General features: G+C 29.5%; 2 protein-coding genes across 8 annotated transcripts in view; both read right to left on the reverse strand.

The window, feature by feature from the left end:
* Positions 1 to 756: 756 nt before the first annotated feature.
* Positions 757 to 2,414, reverse strand: LOC126753360 (uncharacterized). The gene has a single exon (XM_050464745.1). The coding sequence runs from the start codon at positions 2,412 to 2,414 to the stop codon at positions 1,530 to 1,532; it is 885 nt and encodes a 294-aa protein (XP_050320702.1). The 3' UTR covers positions 757 to 1,529.
* A 21-nt stretch (positions 2,415 to 2,435) lies between these two features.
* Positions 2,436 to 24,740, reverse strand: part of LOC126753357 (semaphorin-1A) — a 505,489-nt gene continuing 483,184 nt past the window's right edge. For 3 of the 7 annotated variants that reach the window (XR_007666123.1, XR_007666126.1, XR_007666122.1), the window contains 5 exons: positions 23,813 to 24,020; positions 23,395 to 23,641; positions 21,116 to 21,169; positions 16,701 to 16,763; positions 8,203 to 8,272 (listed from right to left, as the gene is read on the reverse strand). Coding sequence is in view for 1 of the 7 variants with exons in the window: in XM_050464739.1 (XP_050320696.1) it covers positions 2,436 to 2,587; positions 8,203 to 8,272; positions 21,116 to 21,169; positions 23,395 to 23,641; positions 23,813 to 24,002 (713 nt within the window). In the remaining 6 variants the exon portion in view is untranslated. Of the gene's footprint in view, positions 2,588 to 8,202; positions 8,273 to 16,700; positions 16,764 to 21,115; positions 21,170 to 23,394; positions 23,642 to 23,812; positions 24,021 to 24,740 lie in introns of those variants that run through there. The other 4 variants (XR_007666127.1, XR_007666125.1, XM_050464739.1 and 1 more) reach the window with 3 other exon arrangements.

Raw genomic sequence — 24,740 nt, forward strand, 5'->3', positions numbered from 1 at the left:
AAATTGGATTTAATGAAAAATTTGGTATTATGGTTTTCGGGATCAATCCTGAAATTTCGTTCGCCAGAGAGAATTCCTAACATTGCTGAGACTTAAAGATCACCCTGCGATCATAAGCAGTCCGAACAAACGCTGAAGTTATTAAATTTTGACGCTTATTTAAAGCTGTTCAACTTTTATACATTTTTGAACATCAGTCTTTAAAGGACTTGGTTAAACTCCTAAAGGCAGCATTGAAACTTCTCAAAGTTAAAATTTGAAACTTCCTCCCTTAACTTCTATTGGGGCATAGTGCAAAAAATTCTAAGCGCAATTCTCGAAATTTTTGAAAATTTTCAAAACATTTTTTTGTGATCTTGAAAAATTATTTATATATTATTTATTATTTTTTATCTTTTTTATTAATTTTGAATTAGCATACATAATTGAATATATGCGGATATTTCCTAAAAAATATATTTTTTTTAAATCGATTTTGTATAACATAATTGAAGATATGCAGCTATTTTCTAAAACTATAATTAATAACTAAAAACAACAAAAAAATAATTTACCCTAGCGACTCACAACCGTTATAGGGTGAAACATACGTATTATGCGAATATTTGAAACTCGAATTCGAACTCGAAAATTATAACTAAAATTGCTTATTTGAGTAATACTAAGCGTTTATGTATTATTATTTATACATATATACACTAAATATGCTAATTTTTAAGACAAAATTTACAAAAATTTTAATCAATATAAATTTGAAAAAAATATACAAAATACTACTGATTACAAAAAAATGACAATGGTGTAAAAAAAGTTTACGAAATATATTACTTTTCAGTATAAAAAAAAGATTAGAAAATACTAGTGAGGGCATGTTTGGAACACCGCATGGTTTGTTTTGTTTGTGGCGCAACTTTAGTGTTGGTGTCTATTACTAGTTCAGAGCATGTGTGCGTGAAGACATAACATCAGAATGCCGCTGTGTGTGCTTGTTGGCATCCATGTATGTATGTATGTATGCGCTTACACAAATAATACAACTTGTCTTTTTCGTTATTTTATATTATAAATATTATTTAAATATTTCTCAAAAAATCTTTACTTTGCCGAATACAAAGTCTAATACAGCTACGCTTACTAAGTGATTAACGCTTGCGGTCTTACTCGCTCTTCCGCGCTTATTTTACTTTACTGTTATTGTGGCCTACTGGTACACTTAACGCTACTATGTACTTTGCTTCATCTGCTTATGCTGTTTTTTTGTTTTAGTTTGTATGTATGTACGCATTTAAATTATGATTATACTATATATATGTATGCATGTAGATTACTATTATTTATTATATGCTTGTTGTATTTGTATATACTATGTATGTATTTCGAATGGAAAAAGTATGCATGTGAGACTACGTTTAAGCCAAGTAAAGAAACGCCGAAAGTGTATACATACATATGTATGTATGTATGTAAGCAGAGCGCGCTAAAAGCAGCAAAAGCGCATGCCGCCCCTACGCCTTACGCCCAAGCCAACCTCAATAGATATCATTCTCATCCCAATCCACCGATTGCAACACCAATTTGTCCAACTCCTTCGAATCGCCAGAGCTGCTGTTGCGCCGCCGCCGCTTACGATGCAACTGTGTCCACTTCTTGTTCAATTGCGCCATTTGTGGCGCCGCAAACATCGCGGCCGCTGCGGCACTCAGCTTGGTCGGCGTTATGGCGCTGGCAAAGCTGCTGCTGCTCGGCGTCATCGTCGTCGTTGGCGGCGTGTTGATGTTGAAGATTTCGCGATTCTGAAAGAGTTTCTTGCGCGTCGGTGGCGGTGGCGCTGTGGCGGCGCGGCGCGTACGTGTGGCGTGCGGCGGCGGTGGTGGTATGTGCGCGCGCGCATATTGTTGCAACGGTGTATCGACATACGGTGGTGGCGGTGTGATCATCGCCAGCGAGGAATCGTCCAACTCCAGCTCGTCATCGTAGTCGTCGTTGGAGTCGTCTTCGGACAGATCGAATGTGAAATTCGGATAGGAATGTGGCAGATATTCGCTGCAATTGTTGTAGCGATCGTCGTCGTCATCGTTGTCATTGACGCACATGGCGCGTGCTGCTGCTGCGCGGCCACCCTCACATTCGGGTGAGGTGGATATGAAGTGTGCGGTTGGTGATTTCGGTTGTACGGGTGTGGCTGGCACGGATTTGGCGAGCGTGTTGGTGCGCACCACTTTGCCGCATGTGCTGCGCGTGGCGGCGCTTGTTGTTGTTACGGCTGCATGTGTTGTTTTTGTTGTTGCGCTATTAGTTGTTGCGTAAGTGTTTGTTGTGGCGTTTGCTTGCTGCATTGCTGCTCTGGCGTTTACTGCTGCTCCTGTTGCTGCTGCTGTTGTTGTTGTTGTTGTTGTTGTTTTAATTAATGGCATCGATTTGGTATTACATATCAATCAATCACGGTAAATGTAACTACAATTCTTGGGGCTCTCCTGCGGACTAGGACTGCTGGAAGGTGGCGCTGGACTAGAACTACTATTTGACATCACCGGCGATGAACCGGAACTGGAGTGTTGTGCTGGACTATTCGAACGGTGCTGAGTTACTATATTGTGATGAGATGTAGAGAAGAAGTTCATTTAAAACTTTTTCAAATCAAACAAAATTTCATTAAACTAGCGTTAGAGTTAGCAAACTAGTTTAGTAGGAAAGTTAGTTCGAGTTACATAACAGCTAACACCTTAGAGACGAGCGAGCGGTTTTTACAATTAAATGCAAAGTGGGAATTATGTTACATACGGGGTATTTTTACTTCATATACATATGAAATTGTTTGTGTTTGAGCATACTGAAGCATTCAGCTAATAAGTTTTGAACTAAAAAAAATGTTAACGGTTACTGAAGTCTCTCAGTTTTAATTTCAACAGAGTTTAGCAATTCTTTTCAAATATAGCTCCTCTCTATATATAGAAGATTATTAAAATAATGGAAAATTTCGCGAGGGTCAATTGAAAAATCCCCGACCTGACACATTGATGGTGCCACTGTAGTTAAGTCCATACGATTTTTAGTTAGCCTCAGCTATCGGATCGTTGGCTTGCAATTTATATTAATGATTTTGAGTGAAGCAACTTTCGTTTTTGTGAAAAATTAGCTAAAACGAGTCTCGCGTGTTGATAAAATATTACTTTTTGAAGATATAAAGTACTGTTGAAGCAAAAAGTTGTCGTCATGACGAGTTTCTGGATTCGTTACAGTTTTTGTAGTGGTCTTCGCCATCGTCATTGCTGCACATGGCCCCCGGAAAGTCAACCATCAAGGATTGGCATGCTAAGTTTAAACGCAGTGAAATGAGCACCGAAGACGGTGAACGCTGAGGACTCCCAAAGAAGGTTGTTACCGAAAAAATATCGAAAAAGTACGCAAAATAATTTTGGATGACCGTAAAGTGCAGTTCTTTGGGATAGCTGGCACTTTAAAGATATCAACTAAACGTGTACAGCGCTGTTAAAAGTGTTAGCCGCGCGAGCTTCTTTTTGACCAAAAAACACGACGAATAGATGATTCGGAGCAGAGTTTTAAGATGTTGAAGCATAATAAACGCGAGCTTTTGCATCGATATGTGACAATGGAAAAAACATGGCTCAGTCATTTCGCTTCGAAGTCCAAGCGACAGTCATCCGGGTGAACTGCACACGCTGAACTCGCTCCAAAGCGTGGAAAAACGCACTAGAGGGCTGACAAGGTTATGGCGTCTGTATTTTGGCATGTGCAAATAATGATTTTTATTGACTTCCTTGAAAAAGGAAGGACTATCAACAGCGACTCTTACATAGCGTTATTTGATCCTTTAAAGAACGAAATCGACAAAAGCCATCCCCATTTGAAGAAAAAGGCAGTGAAAACGATGGCAAAAATCTATGAATTGGGCTTCTAATTGCTTCCGCAACCACCGTATTTTTCAGATATTGCTTCTAGTGACTATTTCCTGTTCTGAGCTCTCGACAGAATGCTCGCTAGTAAGAAATTTTCGGCGATTGAAGGGCTGATCGCTGAAACTGAGGACTATTTTGAAGCAAAAGACAAAACGTATTATAAAAATGATATCGAAAATTTGGGGGCCGCTATAATCAGTGCATCAACCTTGAAGGAAACTATGTTGGATAAAAAAACGAGCGGGGACTTTTCAATTGACCTTTTATTACCTCGAAGACATACCGCTTTGTAGCCAAATTGTGTACAAATCGGTTTGTGAATCTTACAGTCATGTCTGACAACTGTTTAACTTAGTCAGTTAGCTAAATGTCTTAGCTAATTGAAAGCTAATTGAATACTCGTTCATACAAACATTGAAATGTATACTGAAGTAAAATACCAAGTGATTCTGGAGTGATAATTTATGGTGTTTCGAAGTTTGGAAATTTCTTTTAGTTTAATTTTCTTTCAATTAACAAATTAATTGTTAAATTAACTTAATTTAACTAACGGGTATTTTTAGACGAGTGGTTTTCAGTAAGGCAATACTTTTTTAGAAGTTGATCTTTTTGACAGCTATTACTAGATTTATGCTCAGTTTGGTCTCTCATTTCATAATGAACAAACTTACTTCGAAACAACGTTGTAAATCGTGAAATTTGCTTACGAAAATAATGGTTCGGTTCGTTGCTTTCAATATACGACATAATTGCCCAGCAGAATCGGTATTCGAGCAAGTTTGCTTCGGTTTGGCACCACATATACTGTAGTGAATAATTCGCATCCACAGAGATGCCATATATTGCGCACCGAAGACACTTTTGCTGCTGTGGAGCAGACTATCGAAGAAGACCCGTTTGAGTCGATTCGCCATCGCGCGAATTTCAGCTGTGTTCATTCGCCTTATGGAAAATTTTGTGGAAGGATCTTGGTTTGCGAGCTTATAAATTCCAACTTTTGCAAGAATTGAAACCGTTAGTTCCTCAAAGAATCGCTGTTTGGAGATCATTGGTTCATATTTTTTTCAAAAAGTAAATGGGGAACGCTATAGAGCCGTGAATAATGACATTTTCGAGTCCGAGTAAGATTACGTTGACGACGTTTTGGTTACAACGAACGTGCGCTTTAACGCCGCTGGACTATTTCTGTGGAGTTTGCCGCTTTATTTTTGCTTGCAAACCATACGCCACTTCATGTACTAATATATATTTTAAAATCTCTGAACAATTTTTAGTAAACAATTTTCAAATAATTTTCTTAGTATTTAATTTTATTAAATTATTTTAATCAATTTCGGTTCAATTTGATTATATTGATATTATTTTCTTTACAATTTTGATTAAATTAAGTAAGTCTTTAATTTTCAATTCAATCAAATATTTTTTATAATTTTTTTCATTAAGTAATTATTGAAGTTTTATGTAAATTAATTTTTATTATTTTTTTGATTGATTTGATTTAGTAAGTATTTAATTTTATTCAATTTAATAATTTTTATATTAAATTTTTGTCATAATTTTCATTTAAGTAAATATTTAATTTAGTTGAATTTCGGTTTAATTTATTTATTATTATTAATTTTAATTAATTTAATTATTTTTATGTTAGATTTTTTTCCTAATTTGCATTTTTCTATTAAATTTTTGTCATAATTTTCATTTAAGTAAATATTTAATTTAGTTGAATTTCGGTTTAATTTATTTATTATTATTAATTTTAATTAATTTAATTAATTTTATGTTAGATTTTTGTCCTAATTTGCATTTAATGTAGTATTTAATTTTATTCAATTTCGATTGAACTTAATTATTTGTATTTCAACTTTTATCATAATTTTTATTTAATTAAGTTTGTATTAAATTTTATTTAATTTCAATTTAATTTAAATATTTTCATATTAATGATAAATATAACAAATTAATTTTTATTTAAAAAAAAATCAAATAAATTTGTTTTAGTAAGTATTTACCTTTATTAATTTCTTTTTTTGTTTTTTATTTATTTGTTCTTTCATAATTTTTATTTAATTAAGTATTCAATTTTATTTAATTCCCATTCAATTTAATTATTTTTTTTTTAATTTTACAATTAATTGTTATTCTTTTTTAATTTACCTTTATTAATTTCTTTTTTTGTTTTTTATTTATTTGTTTTATCATAATTTTTATTTAATTATGTTAGATTTTTTTCCTAATTTGCATTTAATTTAGTACTTAATTTTATTCAATTTCGATTGAACTTAATTATTTGTATTTCAACTTTTTCATAATTTTTATTTAATTAAGTTTGCATTTAATTTTATTTTATTTCAATCCAAACATTTTCATATTAATGATAAACATAATTAATTAATTTTTATTAAAAAAAAATCAAATAAATTTGTTTTTAGTAAGTATTTAGCTTTATTAATTTCTTTTTTTAATTATTTGTTTTTTCATAATTTTTATTTAATTAAGTATTTAATTTTATTCAATTCCGATTCAGTTTAATTATTTTTTTTTTTATAATTTTACAATTAATTATTATCTTCAATTCAATTTTATTTAATTCCCATTCAATTTAATTATTTTTTTTTTATAATTTACAATTAATTATTATTCTATTTTAATTTGGTTTGATTTAGTAAGCATTAATTTTATTGAATTTTGATTCAAATTAAAAATTCTGATTTTAATTTTTTGTCATAAGTTTGATTTGAATAAATATTTAATGTTGTTATATTTCGGTTTAATTTAATTTATTTTTTAATTGAATTAAATTTTCATAAAATTTTTTCATAAAATTTAATTATTTTTAATATTTAAATTAATTTTTGTCATAATTTTAATTTAATTAAGTATATGTATATATGATTGTGCTCAATTTTGATTCAATTTAATTATTTTCAAGGTTAATTAGTTTTTTCTAATTTATTTTCAATTAAGTTAGTATTTTACTTAACTATTTCTTTATACCACTATTTTCATAATTTTAATAATTTTTATATAACTTGATTACTTATTTTTAATTATTTTAATTTTGATTTTCCTATTTTAATAATTTTCATTTAATTAATGGAGATTTTGTTTCATTCAATTTAGAATTTAATTTTAAATTTTTTAATATTTAAAAATAAAATTTCGTTCCGTTATTATGATTATTATTCTTTTAAAAAAACTTTATATATTTTTAATTTTTATTATTAATTATTTCCCTTATTTTCTTCTAACCTCTTTCTTTAATGAAATTTTATAATAGTATAAATTTAAAAAAAACATCGAATTATTCGATTTATTTTATTATTTTTGTGTCCAATACTTGCAATTACTTCCGCATCCATAAAATTATCACTCCTTCAAACGCATAAATATCGTTTACAATAACAATTAGTTAGGGCTTACAGGGTTTACACGACAAATAGGCATGTTGCAACCAGCAGTACTTCATAAACTGGCATAATATTACATATTTCTTAATTAGAATGTTTGCATAGCAGTAGTAAAACAATTAAAAATAATTTGATGCTCGCTGCAACATGCAACATGTAGTAAAGAGGTTAGGGGGGAACTACTTTGCTAATTAATTCACATAATCTCACAGCATTTCATAGACGATAAGCGACAATTTTTTGTTTTGTTTTTGTAAAGGATTTTTACTAACTAGCACACCAGATGAGAAAATGGCAAAAGAAAAACGAAAAATATACGAATGAGCAAACAGAAAATATTGGAAAATGCTACAAAATAGAAAACAGGTGAGGAAATATAGTGTATTGTGTGGTTGTAGAGGTGTGTGTGCGATTTGTTGTAATTTGTATATAGTTTGAGATGAAGATGAGAGATTTGTTATAGTAGATACATATAGACATTTTCAAATTTCTTTTGTACTTATGTAATATTTTAGTAAAACAAGTGAAAGTGAAAAGTTTGAACTTCTATATATAAACGAATTTATGTATTGATTACGAGTAATTACATATATAACTGGTGATAACTCCTTTAAATATTGGAAAAAAGTGTGAATAAGTTTGAAAATTCATAAAACACTTTCTTTATTTTATTTATTTGAAAAAGTTAATTTAACTAATTTAGTGACTTGCTAGGGTGTAATTATATGTGGTAATTATGATTAACACTATGTAAGTAGTACTTAAACGAGTATGTAATTAGTTGAGTTTGCATAGTCGCATTAACGTAGTTTTTGTAACAAGTTTGTAGGTTAAAAGCAACAAGTATAATGAATTCTTTAGTGGTTTTGAGCACTTACCAATACCATGACGGGGCGGCTGCCTTCTTAAACGACCAAGACTTCTGTTACGTGTATTTGTGTTTACAGCCTGAGAGTGAGGGGGGAAAATTTGATTTGAAATTTGAAAAAAAAGAAAACAGTTTTCTTTGTATATTTGACATGTTCAAAACAAGTTCGGTATGTTTTTGTAATATTTTTTGTTTTTTCTTTTATTTTTTGCGTTGTGCCGTGAACTTTCGTATGTGCTCGTTTGTGGGTGTGTGTGTGTGTTTTGGCTGAGTTTGTGTGCGTGTGTTGCTTGCTTTTAATGCAAATTTAGTAATGCTTCAATTCGATTACGCAAATGCAAAATGCAAAACGTTGAGTTAACTATTTAGTATTAAGTGCAAACTACTTATGTAATTAACTTGAAATTGCTAAGAAATCAATCATAAAGTCTTATTTATTAAAATTCCATTCATTTTTAATGTACTTAAAGCTAGAATTCAGCATTTGACTGCTGATGGTTTGGAGTTCATCTTAAAATTGTCCGTGTTTAAATTTTTTATTGGATATTTAATGAAGTAATTATATATATTCCGTTTACTTGCTTAATGCAATCAGTTAGTAAAATATACTAATATAAACTGGGACCAAAAAACACACGAGAATTGTAATTTCCCAGTTAAATGATACAATATTTCAAAAAAACTAATTTTATTAAGTTGGTAGGACTGTCCTTAATTATTATGCAAAACATGAGCGCGATCTGTCAACCAGTTTGCTTACAGCAACTGCTTAAGCCGCTACACAAGAACAAAGAATTTGTCTCAAATTCTGTATTTCTAACCAAATGTCGTGCGTGGAATCGTTGCGAATGTTGAAAAAGCCTTGTGGTGATTCAGTTTTATTAAAAACACAAGCCTACGTGTGATACATAGCCTTCAGAGACGGTCGAGCGATCGCTGAAGGCAATCATCGGAATGGAGTCCGTTTTCAATCGATCGATGAGATAAAACAAAATTCTCTGAAGGAGCCAAAAAATGTTTAGGAAAAGTGTTTCGAGGACTGAAAAATCGTTTTATTTACAATATCCGGGCGCTTTTTTCACAATGTAAAGAAGCTTTTCGTTCACAAGGCGGAAACTAAACATGTCATAGGCCGGTTCGGCTCATGTTTCCTTAGAAAAATGGATACTTTCAGAGTTAGATGAAAGTTGAGAAATATCGAGCTAGTATGAGTAGCATGATATTTTTCAATGAATACAGGAACAAGTGCGTACTGAGCTCAACACTTTGATAACTAGTTTACATAAACACTATGTACTTGCCATATGGATCTGATCAAATTTGATCCGGACCAGTCCATTTAAACTATGCGCGCCAACCAAAACGGTACATTTTTTTTGTTATCAGGGAGCTAGCAATCGATCTCAACATCTCTTATGGATCGACTCAACACATTTTAGTTAATGGTTTGGGTATGAAGCCTGTCAGTGCTAAACTCGTATTAAAAAAACTGAATCTTTTGCAAGAACGATTGAAAAAAAAAATGCTTGACAACTCAATCGAGGAGCTTACATTCACTAAGGGGTCAGTAGAGTATTCTTCTTATTTTTTTTTTTTGCAATTTCTGTTCCCTTATACCCTTAGAATTAATGTAGAAACCCACCTTACCAACGGAAGGTTTCGAAAAAGGCCCAAAAATAATAATACCGCTCGACGTTTTTTTCAACGCTTATGCTCATCTTTGTATACCTCAAACTTTAAACGCGTTTCTCCCAAAACATACTTTTTTAAACTGGCGGACATGATTCCAGTCGAACTACTCAACCGATTTGCTTAATTTTTGTTTTTAAATGTTCACAAAACGCCTGGCTATCGTCCCTATATATAATATATATTATTATAATTTATTGATAATGTTATGACAAAATTTATGTAAAAAAAAAATGGGGAAAAATTACAAAAAAAACGTTAATATTTTTATATTTGTTAATATTTTTTCATGATTCTAGTAGGGACGATAACCATTCACGTACTTTTTAAGAATAAATTGCGTTTTTGTGTTTCAGATGATCCAAACATGAGAAATCGTGTCCGCCAGTGCATAAACGCATCTCATTCACCCAGCCCAGCTCCGACAGATGTCATCAAAAATTCCAAAAAAAATTTGTTTATATACTCTACGATATACCTTATGATATGTGAAAAAAGTTCTATTGTAGAATAAAAAATTCTATGAAAAAAAATGTCAAAAAAACAGGCCAGATTACCCTACTGACCCCTTTAACGCATCAATAGCGGTGACGAGATGTGGGTTTGTCTATATGGCGTCGAAACTACTACAAACTGTGCAACAATCCAGCGAATGACGCTCCAAAACTGAGCTGAAATCGGTAAAACTAGAATTCACTGCAGGCACTGAAGGCCAACCTAGCCAAGGCTTTAAACAAATGTATGGAAAGTTGGACCAAGTTTTGGCATGCTTGTATTGACTCAAAAGAAGCCTATTTTTAAATTGACAATAAAGAAAAAACATGTAACTTTTGGAAAAACTTCTATGAATACCGAAAAGATTTAAATTTAATAAAAATCGTTAATCTACAGTTTTTTTGAGACTTTATACGCAACATTGTGCAGGCTTTGTCCGGAAAGTAAAAGGACTGAGCCGATTTAAAAAAATTTAATGAACCAATCGTTACAATTCTTTAAAAACTTTCAAAATAGGCTCCTTCTACGTCGATGCAGCGCTGCCAGCGCGATTTCCAAGCATTGAAGCCATTACGTTCTTCGGAATAGCCTTGAGAGCCGAGGTGCATGCTGCTTGGGTTCACTTTCCCCGGCCTTTTCAGGCAAGGAAACAAAAAAAAATCCGGGGGGCCACATCTGGGCTGTAGAGTGGCTGTGAAAGAGTTGAGATGCCGGTTTGGCTAGGTATCTCTTAACAAGAAAGGCTGGGACATTGTCGTGGTGCAACTTCCAATCAGCTGCGATATCTTCGTGCCCTTCGTTAAAGTCTCTTGAGGACTTGCACCTTACATTTGGCGTTGACGGTTTGTCCAGGAGGAAGAAATTCATGGTGGACGATGCCTTTGATGTCAAAAAACACAATGAGCATCGTTTTCACTTTGGACTTGGTCATTCTTCCGGTCTTCATCACCGACCTCTTATACGATGTAACACAATTGTTATGTTATTATAGTGTAATGGCATGCTTGTGTTAATTTTTTATACTCTCGCAACAATGTTGCTAACGATGTTTTGTTCACATAACGGTTGTTTGTAAGTCCTAAAACTAAAAGAGTCAGATATAGGGTTATATATCCCAAAGTGATCAGGGCGACGAGTAAAGTCGAAATCCGGATGTCTGTCTGTCCGTCCGTCCGTCCGTCCGTCCGTCTGTCCGTCCGTTACAGAGCCGTTTTTAAGGCATTTCCATATACAGTTCAAAAATGGAAGAAATCGGATAATAACCACGCCCACCTCCCATACAAAGGTTATGTTGAAAATCACTAAAAGTGCGTTAACCGACTCATAAAAAACGTCAGAAACACTAAATTTTACGGAAGAAATGGCAGAAGGAAGCTGCACCCAGGCTTTTTTTAAAAATTGAAAATGGGCGTGGCGCCGCCCACTTATGGACCAAGAAGCATATCTCATTAGACCGATTTCAATGAAATTCGGTATATAATGTTTTCTTAACACCCTGATGACATGTACGAAATATGGGTGAAATCGGTTCACAACCACGCCTTCTTCTAATATAAAGCTATTTTGAATTCCATCTGATGCCTTCTCTGTATAATACGAGTATAAACATTAGGAACCAATGATGATAGCGGAATAAAACTTTACAAAAATACGGTATTTGAAAAATATTTAAATGACGAATAATGAAATCTCGATTATCACTTTATCATGCGAGAGTATAAAATGTTCGGTGACACCCGAACTTAGCCCTTCCTTACTTGTTTGATGTAGTAAACATTATTTCTCTATGAAACCAATGGTCACTATACAATTTAGAATTTATCTGATATATTGTATGTATATTGGTATTTATTTTATCACTATTTTTATTAGTTTTTGCATTTTGAGATACATTTCTGTAAATGAAGATAACTTCAGTATTGAATTTTTTTTCCACTCAACTACAGTTTTGTAAAACGTTCGAAAAAAACATTCACTATTAACAAAAAACACAACTACAATTGAGAACACATACATATGTATGTAATTATATGCGCTCAAACAGGGATATAACTTAATAAACGTTTAGGTGTGGGAAAGGAAGCCAAAGCCAATTCATTCAATTCAACGAACGAAACTGAGTTTTATAGTTTTTCTTTATATTTTGCGTTTTTATTAAATTTGAAAATTAGTTTTTGTTCAAAAGTAGTTTGGAACGAAAATCAGGATTGGAAAAATTAAATTTTTTTCGAAATTAGTTTACAACGAATATCAGGTTTGGGTTTGAGTGGTTCGTAAGGCATACATTACATACCTATGCAGCCGTACACGCATACATACAAACATATATGATCCATATGATATGCATGTGTGTCTGTATGTAGCTGCATAACTTTCCCAATGCACAGTTATTTGCTTTCTAATTATATGTATGCATTTGCACTACTGTGAAGTATAGAAGATAGATGTATGTATTCTGGTAATCAATAAGCATATCCATGAACAACAACAACAAACAAACAACAATACGTACTAAATAATAGTGAGCTAGTAGGCGGTACATTGTGGTTCATATTGCTGAGAGTTCGGGGCGTGTGAGCGGTTGGGTTGGCTGACTAATCCAATTGACCGATTGGTAATCGCCACAATGCGTTCGTGTTGGTAAATACATATTTATTTATGTGTGTGTTTCAGTTATAGTTTTGAGTATCATATTTTTCTGCATAAAAATGTTTTTTTTTGTGGTTTTTTGCTTTTGCTATTTTGATTGGCTATTGTTTAGTTTGCTCTGAGTATATCTGTTTTGATTAACTTTGCATAAACTGAATTGCATTCCGCTAGTTTTATTAAAGAAATTTTATTTTTGATTTATTTATGAAAATAAATGTGACAATGGCATTCGTTCGTTAGTGAGCAAAGAAAATTCTTTTAAAAGTGTTGTGGCAATGCAAAAAAAATAATATATATATATATACATATATATAATTTTACATATTCTGTGTGAGTTTAAAATGTATGAAGATGAGTGCGCTGTTCGTATGCGGCAGCAAAGTTTAGGCATTTTTGGTATGATGCAATATATTTTTTTTGGTTTGTTACGCAATAATAATAAGTTTGATTTGGCAAAGCAGAAATGTTTAAACGAGAGTATGAATGAAACTGACTAATATGCGGAAAAATTTGTAACGAAAGTTGCTTATATGTACATATTCCTTTAATTTTTTTGTTCTTTTATTTTGTGTTTTATTTGAGAAAAAATCTTTTTAAACTTGCTCCATAAACTATACATACTAAATAATATTCGATATTATGCTATTTTAACTTATAAATTATAATAAAATTTTACCCTTCGCGTTGTAAGTTAGTACAAAATTGTTAATATCTATTAAAAAATATTTTTTATATAAAAATTTCATCAACAAATATAATTCAAATTAAAAAGGAGAACTATAATAATCATATTTTTTCTAATATTACTAAAAAGTGAAAATATTCGTGTTTTATATTAACGAAAGATTTATTAATTTCATTTTTTTTAATATTACCAAAAAGCAAAAAAAAAATCTAATTTTTTTTTCAAAAAATTATTGAAAAAGCAAAATTAAATTGAAGGCCCCTTTTATTCAATAAATACACACATATTTGTGTCTAAGCCAATTAAAATTGTCAGAATTTAGAAAATTTGAAAAACTAATTTTTTTATTAGAAAATGTTTTTTTGTTTTGTTTCTTGGTTTTGCTGCAGTTGAGCATTCATTAATGTTTTTTAATAGGAATATTTTAATAATTTTTAATCAACAAAATTTTAAAATGAATAACAATCTAACGTTTTTAATTTGCTGAAATTTTAATTATTATTTTTTTTATATTGTATTTTAAGGGTTAATTTCGATTTTTTCACTCGCTGGTTTTTGTATATAAAATTTTTAAATAATCTCTATGTTTATTAATTTTAATATTAATTAATATTGGAAATTTTAAAAATTTATTTTAATACTTAAATTTGAAATTCAAATTTTATGTTAAAATTTTAAATTTAAAAAAATAAAAAAACTTAAATTTTTTTCAGAAATTGAGAAATGAGTTTTTTATGGGTTCTGATTTGGCTTTAGAGTGCTCTTGTAATTGCATTATAAATGTGACTAAATATTTTTTTCTCAACATTTTTTAATATAATTAAAAGTTTTTAAATTAAAAATTTTTTTGGAATACTTTTTTAAATCAAAATTTATTTTCCAATTTCTTAGACAGTTTTTGTGGATCACTCTTGTGCAATAGTTGGTTTCACTTTAAATGCGATTAACTTTTCTTGCAGCTCCGACAATTTTTAATATAATTTTCTAATATTTTAAATAAAAATAATATTTACTTTAGAAATTTATTCTTAGTGCCTTTGTGCTATTTCAGTAAATGTTACTAACTTTTTCAACTGGGAAACTTGTTTATATAATATATATTTTTTAATATTTTATTTTTTTTTTATGTTTTTTTGAAATTTTCTCATATTTTAGTGTTATTTCAACAGTTGACTTCATTATAAACGTAGCCAATTTTTTTTTGAACTCCAAAATTTTTTTTGTAATTTGATTAATTTTTAAAATAATGAGTTTATTAAAATTTTTTATTTAAAATTTTTTTAGATATTATTATTTATGATATTATTGTTTAAAATTTTTTTACTGTACCTTAGCTATTTCAACAGTTGAGTTTACTATAAATATAACTAATTTTTTTTTTCAACACCGAAAATAATTTATTTTCTACATATTTTTTAAATTTTTTAACTAAAATGTTTTTTTCCAATTTTTTGTAAGTTTTGTTGTCATAAAAAATTTTGGAATTTATTTATAACTTTTTAATAAATTAATAGTAACGGAATAAGCTTTTTAAATCCGAAAATAATTAACAAAATTTAAAATTTTTTAAATTAATATAATTATTTTTTTAATCGTTTTTAATTTATACATTTTTTAAACTTTATTTTATTAAAATTTAATTCTTTAATTTTTTCAAAATTTATTTTCACTTTTATTTTATATATTTTAAATATTGTAGTTAAATAATTCTGTTAAAATTTTTTAAGATATGCATTTATGTTTATTGGATTTTTTTTTGATAAAACTTTGTCAATTTTTTTTTAATTTTAATTTAATTGTACTGAAATTTGTTTTTAATTAATTTCTAAAATATTTAAATTTATTTTTTGTAATAAGTTTTTTTTATTAATTTTTTGTATAACGCTTTTTTAACATTTATTAAAAATATTTTAAATTTATTTACTGAAATTTTTTTAATTTAAAAGTTTTAATTTTTTTAAATGTGTTCGTTGTAATTTTTTATAAATTGTTTTGCGTAAAAAAAATAACTCTTTTTTAACATTTATTAAAAATATTTTAAATTTCTTTACTGAAATTTTTTAATTTTTTTAAATGTGTTCGTTTTATACATTTTTTGCGTAAAAAAAATTATTTTTAAATATTCCAACTTTGTTTTTAGTATAAAAATTGAATTCATTTGAATTTTTTGTGTTTTAGTTATTTTTTTATTTATTTTTTTAATGCCTCAATTAACATGTGGCTTTCATAGGTTTTAACTTTTTGTACTCTTTATACTAAAAATTATTTTCTAAGATTTTTGTCTAAGTTTTGTGTTAAAATATTTAAAGTTTTTAGTATTATTATTTTTTATTATAATCTATAATATTGTAAATATACATTTTTTCTTAATTTTGTTTTATTTTAAATTTGAGTTTTTAATTATTTTTTTATTTTTTAATTTTTTTTATTTTATTTTTCTATTTGCTCTATTTTTTAATAATAATTTTTTTGTAGAATCATTTTTTATTATAATAAGTTATATTTTCAAAATTAGATTTAATGAAATTCTTACTTAATTTCTTCAATTTTATTTTTTAATTTTTTTAATTGTTTTTTACAAATAGTATTTATTTAGTTTTTACTCAAAAATATTATGTTCTTATCGTAGTAGTTATGCTATTCTATGAAGAAACATACTTTAATATCCTAATTGTTGCCATACATATATTTATACTTGCATATTAATGAAACTAAAATATTTAATAACGGTAAAAGAGAAGGGACAAAGCAAATTTTTCAATATTATAAAAAAGAAAACAAATCAACTTACAGTTTAACTTACAAAGAGAAGGGTAAAATTTGCATTCCAATATCTATCAATTTCTATATATTTTATTCCCTGCATACATTCTAGTTTAATGCAAATTAAACTAAAATGCTTTCCTTTCCTTGCCTTGGCCCTAAAATTGCATTTGTCGTTTGAACACACCTTAAGAGTAGCAAAGTGGTGCTTAAATAAAAGTATTTACCATATTTTGGGTAATTAGTCCCTGACTGGTATCAGCCGCCCCATTCCCGTCTCAAAGGTAAACCTAATGGAGAAAAGGGAAGAAGAGAGAAAAGATAGATAGAATTTTGTTTTGTTTTTGTAATGATGTTTTTGTACGGTGTTAATTTTTCGTGTTTTTTTGTCAAAAAGTAAAAATTATTGTTTCGCCAAAAAATGCATAGTTATGATTAGAAGAAAGAGATAATAGAGAAAAGTATAGAGCATTATATGTAGAAGAAGAGTGGCAAGAGCGTGAGAGAATTAACTCAAAACTGCAACAAATTTGAATTACAATTTAACTACAAAGTCGAATAATAAATTTTCATTTTCAACGTACAGCAGATAGATATGGCAGCCCAATGGTGAAATTTAAGCCGAAAGTCACATGATTGGTGTATTTTATCGCAACCAGTTGAATATACATAGTTAAATATTGTGATTATTATTTTTAGAAAAAAACAACATATGGATGTTTATGAGGTAAATGGTATGAGGAGCTATGTAGACTGTACAGTAGATTATGAATACATATATACTTGTATATAATATGGCCACCCCCTTGCAATGAAGGTAATGAGAATTATATGTATTTTACGAGTAAATATATAATTACTTAAAATTACTAAAACCTTAAAAATTATTATATACATTTTAATATATGGCTATAATTATTAGTTATTTATAAAACTTTTGGTCAAATAACATACATATTTTGGTATGGATCTATGTTCTGATGTATTTATGTATATTGTCATTTTCTGGTACTTTATGTATTGTTATATAATTATGTACATAACTAAGCGACGTTTTGTTTATTGATAATATATCTAAAACTACTCAATTTTTTCATGAATTAGTAGAAGACAATGTTTTCGAAACTTAAAATATTAAGGTTGTGCTTCTGAAGAATATTATAAAAGTAGTTGAAAGTTGATCCTTAACCCTTATGACCCCAAAATATACATTTTTGTTTACGACATTACTACCGTGTACTTTAGGGCAAAAACTATGTTATTTTTGAGTTTCAAGTAAAAGTAATCTCTCTTTCAAAAACAAAAAACGTGTCTTCGGAAATGGATTTTAAGCAATTTCTGCATTTTTTGAATTTGGCTACTAAAATCGAAATATTTGCCTTCCACACAATTTAAAAAAAAACAGTGGAGTTGTCACATATAAACTATATCTACTAGGGAGACTGTTTTGAGATCAAGTGACCATTAGATAAGAGTATAATGCTTTATATATTTATGTATTTTTCAACTTTCGTGGGTGTTTAAAAAAAAATCCCATCCATGTATCTTGTATCACTGTGATTAAAACGTAAGCTGAAGTTATTATTTAAAACTGACGGGCATCAGGACGGCAGATAATTTTTTTTATATGTGGTACAATGAGTTCAAAGCGGATCGATTGCGCGTTAAAGACGTACCGTGCTCTGGACAACCATTAATCTTTACCGAATAGCTCCACGTTCAAAAAATCAAAGACCATGTGGTTCAGCTCATACAATTTTGAAGAATGTTTTCCAAAGTGTCAAATCTCATTTGATACTTGGATTTACGCATAACCCTGAAACCACCGACGAATCCAGCGAATATCGAGCAAAAGAAAAAGTCGTTCAAAAAGCAATGTCGTGGTGACAGGTTTCTTTGAATATATAGTGGTGTAGTGCACTAGGAATTTCTTCTGGTAGACCAAACTGACAACAAAGAAAATTATTTGCGCGTTATGCGTTGTTCGTATCAAGTTATTCCGCTGAAAGGGTCGCATATATGAGCGAATAACTCGTGATGTATTCATCACGATAGTAGTTCTTCGCGAATTTGCAAAAACGTCGACTCATATCGTCTCGAAACCACCGTATTGGCCTGATTTGGTTTCGTGTGAATTTTTGGTTATTCAGCGAACCACAAACGCTAAGGCGGAGACGGCATTTTGACATGATTAGGAAAATAAACACCGAATCAGAAAAGGTTTTGAAGACTATACCGGACTTTTTGATCACTAATAAAATTGATTGATAGATAGATTTTCGTCTATAAAAAATAATACAATTTTCGTCTTTCAAAAATAATCCAATTTTCACTTTTAAAATATAATGAATAACTAGAAATAGTGTCCTTTAGGGAACTTGATATTGAGTTGATACTTGGGAACAATGTATTTATTTTACAAAGGGTGTTAAAAGCAGTGGACTTTCGTTTCTCATGCGGTATAGGTAGCTTTACACAGAAACTCTAAACTTCGATTTGAAACTTTTGAAATGTTTTTGACTCTTCTTTTAAGATATGTAAAAATGAGCCTTTAAATTTACTAACTTATAAGCTTCGCATTGGATCTATAAAACCCCCTCATTCAAAATATAATTTTCTTGAACACAAAACTTATACCGCCGGATTATATTTGTTCAAGTTATTTCCTAAACTATGCGAATATTTATCCAGATGATTGCGGAGATAGTCTATTTTGGTACTCATATTCGTTCCTAGATTCTGAAAAATTGTCAGAATATTTTGCAGAATTTCTTCATCATTTGCTACTTTATAGTTACTAAGCAAATTTTCGATTACCAACATTTTTTTTTTTTTTTTTGATAGATCACGCTTTAGACGTGTCAAGTTGTCATGTGTTTTTTGCTCAGAATTGTTTGCCATTTTATCATGGAGAGTTGATTCGGCGGCGTTCGCAGCAACTTGGACTGACGTGTGGAATGACTTTGGCGCATTTTACATCGAAATCTTTATTATACAAAATAAAGCTTGTGCAAGAACTGAAGCCGCCTGACCTTCCTAAGCAACATCGCTTCGCTCTATGGGCCCTGGAAAAGTTCCAAGAAGATCCGACGTTTTCAAACCAAATTTTGTTCAGCGATGAGGCCCATTTCTGGTTTAATGGATATGTAAACAAGCAAAATTGCCGCTTTTGAGACGAAGAGCAACCTGAAGAGATTCAAGAGCTGTCATTTCATCTAGAAAAAACGGTTTGGTGTGGTTTGTGGGCCAGTGGAATCATCGGTCCATATTTCTTCAAGAATGATGCCGTTGAGAACGTAATCGTAAATGGTGACTGTTATTGCACCATGTTAACCTACTATTTGATGCCTAAAATTGAAGCTCGTGATCTCGGCGATATTTGGTTTCAACAAGAGGGTGCTGCTTCAAGCTCAACGCAGCAATCAATTTATTTATTGAGATAACACTTCGTTGAGCATATATGTACTTGAAATTTAACGTTATGGCAACATGTAAAATCTAAAGTCTATGCGGACAATTCCGCTTCAATACAAGCTTTGAAGCAAACCATCACACGTGTCATCGCCAGTTACCAGTCTAAATGTTCGAACAAGTCATCGAAAATGGGAGTTAATGAATGGACCATCTGAGACATAGTCGCGGTCAACATTTAAAAGAGGTAATCTTCAGAAAATAAATAACAAAGAATGTTCTTCGAAATGATACGAAATATTCCCCATTAAATTTTAAGCTTCTGTGTTTGTTTCTTTAAAAAAGTAGGGAACTTTGATATACATACATATACAAAACTCCATCTAATGAACTCCATCTAAGAAACGTGACTCAAATCCGATTTTCTGTTATTATTTTCTATTAAGTAACTTATTTACATACCGATTTTTACGCTGCGTATATTTTCAGATTATTTGTAGAGCGAATGTGTATCGGTGTATTATATAAATATATATGTTGTTCTTGCAAAAATATTTGCAATGTAATAACTGCATAAATCCCATATTCGAAATCACTCAATTTTTGCAATTTATTTGCGTTGCAGCATGACTTATGCTCTAACTAATACAATTAACAGAAAAAGTCTACAAATTGTCAGTGTTGAAGCGTGCAGTTAAGATTAGGTTTTAAGCAAATAAAGAGTCATAGCACTATATATACATATATGTATATACATACGTACAATATATTTACATAAATACATGAAACATTGAAAGCCGATGCTATTTACTTATTGTGATTGCATTAGTTGCTAACATTGTTAAGTTATATAATATAGACAAACAAAGCAGCATTCATACGCATATCTAAATTAATACATAGGTACATATAACTATTTACATACATATATACATACATACATTAGTAGACTACTTAGGAAAGTATACGTAGTATTTTTTTTTGTTTTTAGTACAGTTTTTTAAAGGTTTCGCTAAACATTTGAAAAATACACCAATCATTGACGACTGAGAAAGTGAGCAAGCGTACGTACAAGTTCACCTACTAAACATTCAAATCAATTCCAAAATAAATTAAAATTAAATAAAATTTCTTTCGCTTGTTGTTATACCAAAAAAGTTACCGTGAAACATCAATAGTTAAGTTACATGAATGGCATCATTGCATTGGTAAGCACGTATGCACAACCTACCTTCTTAACGCTGCGAGTTGTCGAAAAGCCATCGCCACGACGGTAATTATCACCCTGAGTAGTGAAAAGGAGAATAATTAATTAATTAACGGTATTTATTTGGGTGTGTTAGATAAATTTTAGGCTTAGATTAGTGACTGAGAGAAATTTTAATACTAAGGTGTACCTTAAATTATTTGAGAAATAATTTTTAATACTTTGTTTTGGGTATACAAGTACTGCTCAATCTAAATTTAGAAGAATTTTTAAACTAGGGTGGACCTAAATTAAAGAAAAAAAATTCTTTTTTGTTTTGGGCACATTATCTGTACCAATCTAAATTTAGAAGAATTTTTAAACTAGGGTGGACCTAAATTAAAAAAAAAAAAAATTATATTTGGTTTTGGACACATTAGCCATACCAATCTAAATTTTGAAGAATTTTTAAACTAGGGTGGACCTAAATTTAAAAAAAAAATTATATTATGTTCTGGGTATACAATACTGCTCAATCTAAATTTGGAATAATTTTTATAGTCGGTTGACCTAAAATTATATTACAAATTGTTTTGAGTATATTATACTCTCTTTGGGTATATGTACTATACTAGGGTGGACAAAAAAAATACTTTGCTTTTACTTTGCTTTTAATGCTTAATATTGAAGTAGTTCAACTTTTGTTGTATGCATGGTATGCTGATTTATGGGTAATTTTAAACTAGGGTGGCCCTTAAAAGAGCTCACGAATAATATTTAATAATTTGTTGTGTTTTGTGTATAAACTGCTCAATCTTAAATCAGTTAAACTTTAGGATTAGATTAATTTGTCTTAAAAAAACTTGTATACTAGGGTGGACCATAAACTATCTCAAAAATAATTTTTAATATTTTGTTTTGGGTATATTATACTGCTGAACTTAAATTGGTTTAATTTTAGATCTATAAGGGGATTTATATTAGGGTGGTCCAAAAAAAATTACGAATAATTGTTTTGAGACTAATCTGCTAATATTGAAGTAGTTAAATTTTTGTCGCAAATATGGTAGGTTGATTAATGGTTATTTTTAAACTAGGGTGGACCTTAGAAGAACTAAAGAATAATATTTAGTAACTTTTTTTTTGTGTTTGAACTGATCATTCTTAAATTATTTAAATTTTAGGATTACTTAAGTTGATTTACGATTATATTTATACTAGGGTGAACCTTCAAAAAGCTAACAAATAATTTTTAATGCTTTAATCTTCTTAACCTAATATAGTAAAATTTTAAAATTTTAGGCTTCGTCATGTTGATTTATGATTATGTTTATACTAGGGTGAACCTTAAAAATCTAACGAATATTTTATAATACTTTTTTTTGGGGTTTAATCTTCTCAATCTTGTATAAATTAAATTTTAATATTTATGTGTATATCTATACTAAGGTGAGCCTTAAAAAAAACTAGCGCATAATTTTTGATAAATTTTTTAAACTTTAATCTTTTTAATCTTCTACAATTTAGATTTTAGGCTTTGATACGTTGATTTATGATTAAATTTATACTAGGGTGAACCTTAAAAGTCTAAGAATAATTTTTAATATACATATATTTTTTTTTGGCTACACTGCTCAATCTAGGCTCGTAATATTTAAAGCTTAGAAAGTTGATTTATAAATTTAAAAACTTTAACGAATTATTTGTTTGGAGTCTAAGCTGCTCAATCTAAATTGGCTAACTTGTAGACTTAAGTAAGTTGTTTAGTAAAGCTTTAGACTTTGCTGGTTGGTTTACGAGTATTTTTATACTAGGGTGGAGCTTTAAAGTATAAAAAAAAATTTTGCAGTCTAAGTTTCCAAATCTTAGTTCATTTTTAAGTTTATATCGGTTAATTTACAAATATCAATACACTAAGGTGGATCTAAAAAGTTAATTAAAACTATCTAACTAATAATCTTCTTAAGTCTCCTCGGTTTATACTCTATTGGCTAAGTTCGGAGATTATAAGGGTTAGTTTACGAGTATATATGTATGTACTAGGGTGGGTTTAAAACAATTCAAGAAGTAATTTTTTAGTCCATGACTTGAAGTGTTTAAATTAACAAATATCACGTTTTTAGCCACCTTTATGACGGTATAGTGAATCCTAGTTAGACCTTGGCGTTTTTTTAAGTAAAATTCACACAATGTTTTGTTTTTATCGTATACAATTTTATGCCTTCCACTGTATTTTTAAAATTTTTTCTATTTCCTTAAAATAAATTCTATTTAAAGAAAAAATCTGTTTAAGAACAAGTCCATTTCGCTATACTCATACTTACCATCACCTGATGCGATCGCAGTGTGCCGAAATTGTCGCGACCGCGATATGTCTGTTGTGTATTATAGCCATCGGGCTGGAATTGGAAGAGCGTTTCGGAGTTGGGTCCATGATGATGCATGGGCTTGCGTAGCGTACTCTTTGGTGAATGTTGCATTTTATTTTGTGGTGGTGGCTGTGGCAAGAGCACCGGTTCGGCGTACGTCACCTCCTCCACTTGAGGTAGAAGCTTGGGCTCGGCTTGTATGCTAAACGAACAGAGAATTGAAGGCGTAAATAATAGTTTGTGGCAAATTTAAGTTTGTAGGAAGGAAGCAAGAAAGCAAAAGGAGGTTTTCGCTTGTAAAATATTTTAATATCTTATATTAATATAAATATATGTATGTACTATATATATACTACATATTAATAACACTTACCGATTGACATTTTGACGCTGCTCAAAGTACTCATATTCCGTATCCGGATATGGTAAATTGTCATCCTCATCCTTGTGACAGCGTCGGCCACAGAAGTAGCCTGTAAAGAAGCCCACTAGTAGGGAGAAAATTGAACCTGCTAAGACGGCCATAACGAGCGTTTCGACGGTATACTGCGCATTGATAATATCTGCTGAAATTTGTGGACCTTTTTTAGTAGTTAAATATGGCGAAATGCATTGCGTGGTAATAAAGTTTTTTATAGGCATATTTTTACAAATATTTGAAATTGTATATATTTTTTTAATTTTATTTAATTTGTTATTAATTTTAAATGTTTTTTTTTTAATATTTGGAAATTTTTTATATTTTCAAAATTTTTTAAACAATTTTTTTAAATTTCGAAATTTTTTAGAGTTTTGTTTTTTTATTTTGAAAAAAATATTTAATAATTTTTTTTATTAATTTTTTACGTTTTGAGAAATATTTTGATGTTTTTGCATTTCCAAAATTTTTACGTATTGTTTTAATTTTGAAAATAATTTTTTTTTTTTTCAAAATATATGTTTATTTTTTATTGAAATTTGGATTTAGAATTTTTTGTTTTAAAGAAATATTTGAAATTTTTATATTTTATAAATTTATTAAGGGTTTTTAATTTAAAATTTTGTTTTAGATTTTTGTTTGATAATTTGAAATTTTTTTTTTTAATTTGATTTCATATTTTGAAAAAATATTTTTGATAAAATTTATTTTTTAATGTTTTTATGTTTTGAAAAAATGTTTAAATTTTTTTGTAAGTTCAAAAAGTTTCGGTTATTTTTTATTTTGAAATTTTTTTTCCATAAAATATTTTAATTGGGTTTTTTTATAGAAATTTGTTTTTTTTTTAAATTTTTTTATTTAAAATTTTTGTAATAATTTTTGG

This window comes from Bactrocera neohumeralis, chromosome 3 (genome assembly GCF_024586455.1).
Source record: "Bactrocera neohumeralis isolate Rockhampton chromosome 3, APGP_CSIRO_Bneo_wtdbg2-racon-allhic-juicebox.fasta_v2, whole genome shotgun sequence".
Lineage (NCBI taxonomy): Eukaryota > Metazoa > Arthropoda > Insecta > Diptera > Tephritidae > Bactrocera > Bactrocera neohumeralis.